Source organism: Gossypium hirsutum, chromosome D06, assembly GCF_007990345.1.
Source record: "Gossypium hirsutum isolate 1008001.06 chromosome D06, Gossypium_hirsutum_v2.1, whole genome shotgun sequence".
In the NCBI taxonomy this organism is placed as follows: Eukaryota; Viridiplantae; Streptophyta; class Magnoliopsida; order Malvales; family Malvaceae; genus Gossypium; species Gossypium hirsutum.
Window position 1 is genome coordinate 65,607,541 of NC_053442.1, and position 12,664 is coordinate 65,620,204.

Consider the following 12,664-nt stretch of genomic DNA (forward strand, 5'->3'; position numbering starts at 1 on the left):
GATGAGATAGACTCTCACATTAACTCCGCGTGTAATGAATGCGTTTAACCTACTTTCTTCAACTGTAAAAGCAAAATCATTTGCATGGCGATCATTGTATAATCTTCTCATCATATCTCCTTCTCCATTTCTCTATATATACCTCACAACACGCCATTCTTCTCCACACATTTCCACCATTAATCTTTCTGTTCTCCCCTTCTTTCAAGCTTCAATTTCATAGTAACAATGGTGAAACTGTGTGTGCTATTTGGGGTGGCTGTACTTCTAAGCTTGAGCTTCGGGTTCATCAATGGCGCACCTCAAGTTCCTTGTTACTTCATCTTCGGTGATTCATTAGTTGATAATGGGAACAATAATCGATTATCGTCATTAGCGAAAGCTAATTACATGCCTTATGGAATCGATTTCCCTAATGGACCAACTGGAAGGTTTTCTAATGGCAAAACCACAGTCGATGTCATTGGTGAGCTTTCCATCCGTTCGACGAAACTACTCATTGAAAAATCTGCCTTGAGTTTTATCATTGGTTTTCAATGTTTATTTCTATGTTACTGCCCGGATTTCATGTATTTTTGAAATCTGGTTGATTGGTTGGGTTGGTCGATTTTGATCTCAATTTAATTGAATAATTTAATTAATTATTCATTTTTAAATTTCGAAACCGAACTTATGACTTATTTTATATTAATATTAGATTATTTAAAATATATTTATATTTTATAGTGTTAACAAAAAAATTGACTGAATCGACTTAACCAAAGTTTAGTTTGGTCAGTTTTCTCAACTAAAGTCGACTGGGTTCGTTTTCTCATATTAAATTTGATTAAAAAAATCGATTGATTAAACTGATTGCTCTTCATTAATTATATTTGATTTGATTTTAATGTTTTTTTTTTAATGTATAGCTGAACTTTTGGGCTTTGAGAATTACATTCCTCCTTACTCCGCCGCTAGAGGTAGACAAATCCTCGGAGGAGTTAACTATGCATCAGCCGCGGCCGGAATCAGAGAAGAGACTGGACAACAGCTGGTAATTTTTGTATACACTTGTTCATAGAGATTGCTACGCGGCGGGGCTAGGGCGGTTTTTTGCCACCCCAACCCTGATCCGATATGGCTCCAAGCTAATCTGATCCGACTTGATCTGAAATTAAATATTAATTTACTCGTCCTCAATTTAACCCGAAAAAAAATATTAATTTATTCGATATGCCACACTTTTCTATTTTTAAATATTAATATAAAATTTATTATCATCTAGTCTAATATTTTAAATTATAATTAATATTATTATGATGACATTTCTGTTTTTTCATACATTTTTATATCATCTTTAAATAAAAGAATTAAAAATTACAAATCGAAAGATTGGACACTTGTTCAGTAATATTAAAATGCAAGTTTGTTATCGCTCCATCTATATTCATTATTGAATAAATTTTAAAGAACATATTTTTAACGTGAAATATTTTCTTTCAAGTGACAAAATCTAGTATATTTTAAACTAACATTATATATAAGAAAAGGTATTTGGATAATTATCCTGTGGTGGGGCATGGTGTGTTTTCCTAAACCCGATCTGATCAGATCAATTGAAGAATTAGATCCACCATGAAACACTTTTTTTTTTAAATCCAACTCTATTGGATTGAGTTGAGTTAGACTCTGTAGAGTCTCGATTTTTACCATCCCTATTTGTCCATTCCGAACTCAAACCCAAATTCGGCTCAACTTAGTTGAGACTTCTAATAGTCAACAACCAGAACTCACCTAGCCCAGACCTAAAACTTGAAACTTAAATGACTCAAATCTAAAACAACCTGAATTAACGTAATTGAAGAATTAGATCAGTTCTAAAACTCGATTTAAAAAGAAAAAATCCAACGCTCCGTACATGTCCATTTCAAACCCAAATCTGACTCAACTCAAATTATTCCATTAATAGTCAATAATTTGAACTCACCTTAACCTAGAGTCGGAGCAATCAAAACACAAAAAGATAACGACCCAAAATAACTCAAACCTGAACTTGACCCAAACTGAAATAACTCAAACAAAATTTTAAAACCCGAATTCATCCAACCCAACCCATGCTAATCAAATTTTAAAAACTGCAGGGAGCTCGGATCAGTTTCAGTGGGCAAGTTAGAAACTATAGGCAAACAGTTTCACAAGTGGTGAACTTGCTTGGGAGTGAAGCCAATGCAGCAAATTACTTGAGCAAATGTATTTACTCCATTGGACTTGGTAGCAACGATTACCTTAACAACTATTTCATGCCTCTTTTTTACTCTACCAGCAGGCGATATAACCCTGAACAATATGCTAATGTTCTTATTCAACAATATACTCAGCAACTTCAGGTTCGTATTCTTTTCCGATTCGTTTTTACATATTCGAACCGCGTTCGTTATAGAATTACTATCTACTTTAGTCAGAGGCGAAGTCAAAAAAATTTTTTGGGGCGGGATTATGTTATATGTTTTTATGAGAGTTAAAACACATACAATTTCACCATTGTATTGGCTTATATTTTTACTGCTTTTAGAAGAATTAAATCAAAATCTTATTATTTTTGGATGGTCAAGCTATAATTTAATTAAGGATTAACTTGTAAATTAATAGATTTTGAGGGTCTAAAGTAAAAAATTCCATTGTATCGGACTATATTTTCACCGAGACCTGTACATATCTATAATGGGTCCCTAGTATTTTCGAACTGCACCCTATGACACAGTATGCCTTGGTAGACCCAACTTGATCTTTGACTAGTCGATATGAGATCATTTTTCGACATTAACGTTTCTCTTCTTTTTCCAATTTCTAGGCTTTGTACAACTACGGGGCAAGGAAGTTCGTGTTGATTGGGGTAGGTCAGATCGGGTGCAGCCCGAATGCATTGGCTCAAAACAGCCGAGATGGTCGAACTTGTGTTGAAAGAATCAATGCTGCAAATAGGATCTTCAACAGCAAGCTTAAAGGACTCGTTGATCAATTCAACAATGCCAATTCTGATGCAAAGTTCATCTACATTGATGTTTATGGAATTTTTCAAGACGTCACGAGAAATCCTTCGGCTTACGGTAAATGCTAACTCGAAAATGAAAATGTTAACTCGGTCTTTACAATAGGGATAGCAATGGAGCAAGACGAGTGTTAATGTCAAATCCACTACCATTCCATAAGAAAAATTTGGAAAATACTATTAAGTCCTTCAAAATGTTTGAAAATTTTAACTAAACTCTCTAAAATTTTTGAAAATTTTCATTAATTTTTCTCAAAAATTTTATAAATTTCAATTAGATCTTTTTTTTAAAAAAAATTCTTAATGAAAACTAAAATTTTTGAAAACTTTTAATTAGATCTCTCGAAGTTTTTGAGAATTTTAATTAGGCCTCCAAAATTTAATGTCACATTGCACCACTACCGCTCAGTCTTGGTTTGATTTTTGCTAGTTATTTATAATATTTTCAATCTTTTAAAGACATCTGTAATACATTTTTACCCTTTAATAGTTATACTTATATAAAAGTAAAATAGTATTTTTCTATAGTGGAGTGGGATAGAGTGGGGTAAGTAATTACCGAACCGCTCCATGCTCATTGTAAAAAAAATCATCTTGTCCCATATTCATTTTTTGTAAAAATCCATCCATGGGCGAATCTAGGAATTTTTTATTGGAGGGGCCAAGATAGAAATATAACTTGTTGGGGGTAAACTTAAGATTTTTTATGCTAAAAGGATTAAATTGCATTACTAAATAATAAGAGGGTCTAAAATTGAAATTTGCCCATTATCTAGTGAGTCAAGACCCTACCTGCCCCTTTGGATTTGCCCTTGAATCCATTCGGTAATTTGGGTTTTGCCATTCTAATTTATCGACACTATCGATTCCGACATGACGAAATGGTGCTATTTGTCTATATGTTTCAGGTTTTAGGGTAACAAATGCTGGATGTTGTGGTGTTGGGAGGAACAACGGGCAAATCACTTGCTTGCCTTTACAAAGGCCATGTAGGAATAGGAATGAGTACTTGTTTTGGGATGCTTTCCATCCAACTGAGGCTGCAAATGTGATCATCGGAAGGAGATCGTACAATGCTCAGTCGCCGTCTGATGCTTATCCAATCGATATCCGCCGTCTCGCTCAGCTTTGACGACGACGATCAACAAATTTACCATGAATAATAGATATTATTCATATGATTTCACACTATTTTTATGTTGTTTTATGTTTGGTTTCAATCATTAGTGTCGTTGTTCTAGGACATGAGAGTCTACAAAATTATTGTTCCGAAGGGAGATGTTGTCAGTACTGGGTTTCGAATCTCGAACTTACTCATTATCGTTTATTAAATATGGTTATATAAATCAACTGATTAAATTCAAGTCGGTTTTGAATGTATGTTTATCGAAAGTAATTAATGTAAAATTTTGGTTGAGAAGGAATCCAATATGGAAATTGAAATTATGAAACTCTAAATTACAATAATCCTATATGGTATTCCAATTCTTTCAACATAATTTTTCATTTTCTTTAAATATTTTGTTCATCATTAGTTGTCAGAATTGGATTGAATCGATCGGTCGAATCAACGCATAAAATTGAAAAAAAATGAATCATCGCAAAATCGATTGAGTCAATAGAAAACAAGTTGAACCAAATAAAAACGACAAAACAGTTAAATCGAATTTAATTTAGTTTAAATCCCTAATTTTGTTATTATTATTTATAAAACGTATATTTATGTTACTCTTTTTATTGTTTATTTGTATTTATTAATTTGTTTTTTTATTTCTTATTTATAAATCTTTTATTTGTACTCATCAAATCAAGGAACAAGCACACGTTAATGATATGAGACGCGTTGAAACATAGCATAATGGGGCCTCGGTGGTGCGATCTCCTAGTCGGCTTTAGGCACTCCTTCAATTCTTTTGCCGTGTTATCACAGTCAATTTTATGGAGGATCGCAAACTCATACAATTTTCCGGAGAAAATCATAGTCCATGGGCCGGGCCGGGTTTGGGACAGGCCCAGAAAATTTTTTTGGCCCGGCCCGAAATATGGGTCTGAAATTTTACCCAGGCCCGGCCCGGGAAAAATATCATAAGCCCGAGCCCGGCTCGGCCCATTTTTAAAATAAACATTAAAAAATTATTTTAAAAATAAAAAAATTATTTTAAAAGTATTTTAAAATTAAAAATTAAAAAATATATATTTATTATATTCGGGCCGAGCCGGGCTGGGCTCGGGCAAAAAAGTGGTGCCCGAGGCCCGGCTCGCTTTTTTAAACGGGCCTCGTTTTTTTTGTCCAAGCCCATATTTCGGGCGGGCCATCGGGCCGGGCAGCCCAGCCCATGGACAGGTCTAGTTCTCATCGATAATAAAAATGAATTTTAATAGTTATGTAAAGACAATGGTGAAAATGGAAGAAAAACGAATCATAAAAATACATGATCTTTAATTTGATACAATTATATACTATTTAATTTTTTTGAACATTAATTTTAGGTTCTCATCATATATATGCCATTGGCGTTCTAGGCGGGCTAGCAGATGCTCGGCCCCCTCCTAAAATGAAAAATTGTTTATTTAAGTTCTATAAAAATTTTAAAATTTTAAATTAGGAGGTAAAATTGTACTTTGGCCCCCCTAAAAATAATAAAATTTTGATTTAATTTTTTAAAATTATAAAGATATAGACTATTAAAAATTAAAATTTAATTTCGATCTCCCTAAAAGAATCCTCTACGCATCAGTACATTCAAATCCACGATCTCTTGTGCGAGCGACAATTCCGATGTGAATTCTTTTACATGTAACTATTTTCATTTTTATTTTATTTTATTTTATCAATTATCAATTTTTTTAAAAAGCATTATATCGTCGCCAATGCTCGAATGGAATCCCAAAACACCAACGAAATCGAACAAATCTCCGACGGCATTCCGTCACACAATTCCGTCACCGTCGGTGAATCAGATCCTTCCGCGTCAGCCTTATCATCTACACTCCGTCACCGTTTATTCTCCCGCCAAGGAACCACTTCCAAAGAACCCGCCGTAGATTCCCTCGTAAAAGAAATCCATTCGAAAACATACAAATTCTGCCGCGATCCGAAACCAAGCGATGCCGCTTCTTCTTCTTCTTCCGAGGTAATCGAGTCAACGCACCTCGAATCAACCATCACCGCCGCTCGAGCTCATAACTCACCCGAACTCACCGACCCAATACGCATTACCTGGAATTTACTATTTTTCACATCTCGTTTAGTCATAAACCCAACCTATTTCCTCTTGAAACTGATTATAAGATCCATTACATTTCCCATATCAATATTGAGTCACTGCATCATCTTAATAATCGATCCTTTTAGACCATTGAAACAAATCAAAGCTTATTTGATTTCAAAATTGATCAAATTATGGTTCGATTCACCTTGTGGGCGGCTCATTTTCAAAACCTGGCGGGGAATTTTGTGGGTTGCTTTTTAGGGTTTGTTCTATGTGGGTTATTGTTTACTTCACTTGTGATTAGTTGGATTTTAATGGGGTATTTAGTGGAGAAACCATTGAAGATTAAAGAAACTTTGAATTTTGATTATACAAAGGGTAGTCCGGTTGCTTATGTTCCTATTACATCTTGTGCTGCTGTTGGTTGTGGGGTAAGATGTATGGGGAAGAATTTAGGGTCTGGAATTATACCTCCCTTTCATGATTTGCAGGTTACCGTTTCTTTGACATTGCCGGAATCGGATTACAATAGGAATTTGGGGATGTTTCAGGTATGAAATTGAAATTTCCGTTTATGTTCATGTTGTTTATTTGTGTTTAGTCAAATTATGCTATTAGTCCCTTTACTTTTAGAAAACTTGTAGGTTTAGTCACTATACTTTAATTTGGTTGTTTTTAATTGGCAAAAGACCTTTTCAGCCGCTCTCAATTTTAAATTTGAGCAAATTGGTCCCTCTAAAAAAATTAGAACAATTTAATCCCTATCAATGTTGAAAGTGAGCAACTATTAACAATTAATCACGACATAAATGTCTTCTGTCGATTGTGCATATTTTTTATTGATATAATAACAAATTTAGCCTTCGATGTTTACATGTTTTTTTTATTTTGACCTTAATTCTAAAAAATTCAACCTCAACATTGACACAAATGTTGCGGGATAAAATTGTTAAATTAGGATCAAATTGACAGAAAATGTAGACTTTGAGGGCTAAATTTATTATAATACCAATAAAAAACATGTACAATTCAAAATTGACAAGGATTAAATAACTCTAATTTTTTTAGAAGGACCGGTTTGCTCAATTTCAAAATTGAGAGGGACTGGAGAAGTCTTTTTAGTTTCTTTGCTTTTTAAATTTAAAAATTTCATTACTCACTAAAAAATAACTATTAAATTCATTAAGTTAAAGTTATGTTATTTCCAAAATTTCACTTGTTAATGGCAGCCTGTTTACCAAGTTTCATTAGAGACTATTTAGGTAATTGTAGTTTAAGTTACTCGGACTCAAGTATGAGTTTCGAATATTGATATATTTAGAGAGTTATTGGAAGATCGTATGACCATACCCATGTTAAAATATGCATTGAAAATGAATGTTCAATGCGAGTACTTAAAAAATTATAGAGGTGTAAATGAGATTGGTGTTTATAAATTATTCAATTTCGGACTCATGAAAAACTTAAATTCAATTTCATAACAATCAAGTCGAGTTTGACCTCAAGCAACTCAAACTATTGATTGAGTGCTCATTAGTCTAATCTAGTTTTTCATTTTAATAAATTGTTGTACAATGAATTACATTTTTACTTTTATTATATAGAAAGAGTTTAAGTACGAACAAGTTAAGAGTTTGAATACGATCAAGCTTAATCAAGCTCGAGTTGGAATAGCTCGATAATGTCTCGAACCCCAAATTTCGAGTCGAGCGAGCTCATCTTAGCTCGAGTACCAATATTGATGAATGCTTATGCAACCATTTTTTCAAAGGTAAGGACAGATTTCATCTCTATTAAGGGCGAAACACTTGACAGTTCCAGCCATCCATGCATGATGAGATTTAAAAGCTTACCTATTCGCCTTCTTTTAACATTATTCAAGGCCGTACCACTAGTCACCGGCTTTATCTCTGAAGTCCAAACATTGAATGTGAAACTCAAAGATTTGAACCAAGGCACCGAGACCACCACTTGCTTAAAGGTAGTGCTCGAACAACGACCGGCACATGGTCCGGGCGCTGGTATCCCCAACCTATACGGTGCATCCCTTGTCCTTGAATCCAAACTTCCTTTCATCAAAAGAATTATATGGTATTGGAGAAAAACCTTATTCATTTGGGTTAGCATCATGTCGTTTGTTTCGGAGTTATTGTTTATGTCGGTCTGTTGTAGATGTGTTCTCGTTCCGGCAACATGGAAAACAACCGGTTCTACCGGCAACTGATCTACGTAGAATCGATGAAAAGCTTGGATTTGAAGCAATGTGGGGTTTCATGGTGATAAATCATTTGCATACAAATTCACTTCAATTTTGATAGGGCATGTTAGCTTCTTCTTTTTCAACATTTTTTTTTAATCCATGATGCATATATAATATTTGGCTAGTGACATGTAATCATCTGAGGTCATTTTGAATACATTAAAAAATCTAAACAAAATAATACTCGTATGTGACACTTGTATATTTTTCCTCGTTTTTTTCTCTCCGCCTTTAGCTACATTAAAACTCGAAAGTCCACTATGTTTTTCTAATAGCTGCAAATAAACACATCCACAAGCCGATCAGACTAATTGGATTAGAAATTAGTTAGGGTACCGAGTTAATTAAGCCAGGAATTGTATGAACCGATGAAACTGTTAAAAAACCAATTGATTCGATGAATTAGTAGTTTGATCGTTGAACCGATTGCATAAAATCATGTGATCTTGTTCTTATCAAGTTTTGTTCTTATCTAAATCTTATTAAGGATGTAAAGTTGATTTCATTTCTTCACATGATAATTAAGTTATATTTTGCTTTTTACTTTTATATTTTTTACTTTTCTAGTTCACATTATTTTGATGCAATAAAAGACTTAGTAAAATATGATGGTTAGACAATATAGTCAATTACGGTATGTATTATTTGGATATTTTACTTTTCTTAAAATATTCATATTCAATATATATTTTAATAGTCGGTTGAATCTTATCTCGATTGACATGGGCATTGTTGCCAATACAGAAGGACATGGGTTTAAGTACGTTGAAACGTATTATCCTCATATTTATGAGTTGGAGTGGGGCTATGAGTAGTTTTAAGTATTGTATCAAAAAGAGCAAATATAATCAGAATCTATAACGAGATTGTTAAAAAATATATAAACTAGTGAACCAAATGTTTACAAACACAAATAGATTTAAAATATGGTTTAAATTAAAAATATATATATAAATTAAACAATTTACATTTGTACAATAGATCTTGTAAATTATTTTAAGCACAATTAGGTCAACTTTTGAAGATAGAAACATTTTTTGTGATGTCCCGTTTGTCATTCAACCTCATCATGTTATAAACCCAAGCACCCGACACTGCTCCGATGATCGGCGACGTAACGTATATCCATATTCCTTCGTAATGGTTCGACACAATTGCAGGTCCCAAGCTCCTTGCTGGGTTCATCGATGCTCCGGTGATCGGCCTGTCCAGTAAGATATCGTAATATCATTAGTATGATGAGTGATGGATCTTAGAATTAAATTTTGGGAGACTTAACTAAATTTTTTTAAAAATTAGGAGTTTTTTAAAAAAATGGGATCTAATTAAAAATTTTAAAAATTTTGTGAAATTAATGAAAATTTCCCAAAAAATTAAAAGAGATTAATTTATTTTCAAAAAAAATTTAAAAGGCAATTAATTTATTTTCAAAAAAAATTTAAAAGGCAAAATTTTCAACAAATTTAAAGGGAGAAATGAAATTTTCCAAAAAAAATTTGGGTTGTGAAATTGCACTTTGGCCCCTCAAAATGAAAATTTTTCAATTCAATCATCTTATAAATAAAGAAATTATAAATTAATATATTGTAAAATTACACTTTAGCCCCCTTAAAAATGAAAAAAATTATTTGTAATCCCTTAAAAAATGATGAAATTATAAATTAATACCTAATAAACCTATATTTTGATCTATAAAAAGATTATAACAAAATCCAGGTCCTGCTAATTTTTTTTTTCCAGATTCCCCCCTAAAAACTCGAGACCCTTGCTAAAAATACTTTATGTAGAATGCTTAAGGAAAAAGCTCATACCCAGCAATCAATACATTAAGCAAAACGGTAGAGCCAATGGCGAGTCCAGCAAGTTCTCCAATCTACATATAAAAACAAATGGTAAATGAAATAAATTACACCATTTCGGATTTTAAAAAGTTTAGTCATTTTGAGTTTAGTTTCGTTTCAAATTCGGGTTGTTTTGTATTTAAAGCAACTAAGTCTAGTTTATCTAAATTTAGGGTTTTTGAGTTCGGGTCAATTTAAAGTTCGGGTTGTTTCGAGTTTAGAATAATTAGGTCCAATTTATTCAGGTTTAGGGTTTTTGAGTTTGGGTCTTAGATTGTTGGCTTCTTCTGATAAAATCAACTCGGGACAAGTTTTCTGTATACATATAGGAATTGGCCGGTTTCGATAAAAGAAATGATATGGTGATAATGGGTGTAGCCTGGTTGGTTCATGCAACTAAAAACTAATATTTTTTAAATCGAATCGATAGTCAAACAGATTAAGTCACCAGGTCGATTAAAAATCATTAAAAAATAAAATTAAAATTAAAAACTTAGTCCTATTGACCGGTCGGATCTGGTTCAAACATCCTTGCTAAAAATGGATCACTCTACCGATTTGGTTTTGAATCTTAGCATTTTTATAATAAATAAAAGAAACCATAAGAAAAAAAAGTATATACAAACTTACAGCTCTATTATCAGTACCAACACCGGAGACAACAAACATAAGGTAAAAAGTGATAATAAACTCTATCACAAACGCCTGCAAATCCGACCCTTGCGGTGTTGTTCCGCTGAATACATCATCCGGCCCGTTAAATAAAAGCCGAAGTGTCCCGGCCGCCATCGTCGATCCAACAACTTGAGCCGATATATAAAACGGCACCTAATATAACAAAAAACCAAATATCAAATATCAACCATTGGATATGTATGTACAATGGCGAATCTAAAGGGGGCATACGGGGGCTTGATCCCAAAAATGAAAAAAAAATAATTCATTTTTCTTATAAATAAAGAATATATAAATTAATATATAGTAAAAATACATTTTAGCCTCTTTAAAATGAAAAAAAATTTGTCTAGTCCCTTAAAAAATGATGAAATTATAAATTAGTACATAATAAATTTATATTTTGATCCATGAAAAAATTATAATTAAATTTCTGCCCCTATGCATGAATGATTGATTGCAGCACATGCCTGTTTGAGAGGGAAGGTTTTGCAAGTAGCAAAAGCAATGGTGACTGCTGGGTTAAAATGTGCACCCGAGATATGTCTCAGTGAGTAGACCAACACCATTACAGCTGATCCCCATACTATGGCTATCCCTGGATTTGTAAGCACTTTGTCATTGTTTGTATTCACTACCACCGCTGCACAACCTGCAAATATTAGGAAATATGTGCCTAATACCTCACCCATTACCTGCAAAATTATAAAAAAAAACAAATCTTCATTCATACATACATACATACTGTTGAGGGGCATTGATTTTTTCGGGAGAAACCTTCCATCATATAGTCCATCGATCCCTCAATAATCGAAAGTATTCTGTCAACAGTCAACGTGTAGTGAATGGCTGCCTTGAGAACCTAGTTCACAGAGCCGGGATCACCTCAGCTATACATAGACGCACAGCCACCCACCCCACCGAGGGCAAAACGTGGGCTCACATCCCCTTAATGGGTGGCCATGTGCCCACGTACAGTCAAGGTACTTCCAGCTTTGTAAACCAGGTCCTCAAGATGCTTTGAAGACTTCTCTCGAAAGGTATAACCCCTCCAATATATACATATATACATACATACATCACCTTTTGCATGAAAGGTATGGAGAAGACCATTTCAGAATCTTTGTTTTTGGCTGATGGGGGATGATTGTGACTATCGGGTTCATCATAAACATTGAGAACCACATGATTTTCATCGCCACTACAAATTTCATTCATGGTTGCTAACTTCTGTTGGATAATAAAAACAAAGAAAATTGGAGACACAAAATGCTTTTGTTCTTCGACAACAATTTAAAGGGCAACCTTAAAAGTTATTAAAAAGAAGGGTAATATATATATATATATAAAATAAGATTTTGTAGATTAACAGTACCATTGGCCATTCAACTTTGTTGTTGTTGTAGTTACATATGAGATTATCTGATTATTATCTAAATCCGATTTTATTTTAAAAAAATTCAAATTCGGTTAAATTATTATCGAGTCAAACTTAAATAATTTTATCTATCAAGTGATTCATATTTGAGTATTCCATTGCTTGATTTTAGGATTTATAAAACAACTCGAGGGGTGGCATGCAAGAGTCCTTAGCTCTTAAAATGGTATAATTTTATTTCAACCCTTCGAAAAATTTTATGCCGAATTA

The 12,664-nt window shown here is 33.3% G+C and overlaps 3 protein-coding genes across 5 annotated transcripts; 2 read left to right on the top strand and 1 right to left on the bottom strand.

Annotated features, from left to right (window-relative positions):
• LOC107960246 (GDSL esterase/lipase At1g29670) lies at nt 1-4,445 on the top strand. Its single transcript, XM_016896547.2, has 5 exons — nt 1-466; nt 909-1,033; nt 2,121-2,366; nt 2,831-3,086; nt 3,937-4,445. The coding sequence occupies exons 1-5, from the start codon at nt 229-231 to the stop codon at nt 4,158-4,160; spliced, it is 1,089 nt and encodes a 362-aa protein (XP_016752036.1). The 5' UTR covers nt 1-228; the 3' UTR covers nt 4,161-4,445.
• A 1,362-nt stretch (nt 4,446-5,807) lies between these two features.
• LOC107960245 (seipin-2) lies at nt 5,808-8,689 on the top strand. 3 transcript variants are annotated; one of them, XM_041096274.1, is made up of 3 exons: nt 5,808-6,791; nt 8,012-8,331; nt 8,413-8,689. In XM_041096274.1, coding segments are annotated over exons 1-3 (681 nt in total). In that variant the 5' UTR covers nt 5,808-6,431; the 3' UTR covers nt 8,414-8,689. The 3 variants fall into 3 exon arrangements, with proteins under 3 accessions (XP_040952208.1, XP_016752033.2, XP_016752034.1); XM_016896545.2 differs by having other exon boundaries at nt 5,821-6,162; nt 6,732-6,791; nt 8,012-8,689; XM_016896544.2 differs by having other exon boundaries at nt 5,816-6,791; nt 8,012-8,689.
• Nucleotides 8,690-9,352: 663 nt separating this feature from the next.
• Nucleotides 9,353-12,331, bottom strand: LOC121218680 (aquaporin NIP1-2). The gene is made up of 5 exons (XM_041096275.1): nt 12,100-12,331; nt 11,487-11,711; nt 10,972-11,169; nt 10,312-10,373; nt 9,353-9,704 (listed from the first exon to the last, which is right to left on the bottom strand). Exons 1-5 carry the CDS (start codon nt 12,232-12,234, stop codon nt 9,512-9,514), a joined length of 813 nt encoding a protein of 270 aa, XP_040952209.1. The 5' UTR covers nt 12,235-12,331; the 3' UTR covers nt 9,353-9,511.
• Nucleotides 12,332-12,664: the final 333 nt, after the last annotated feature.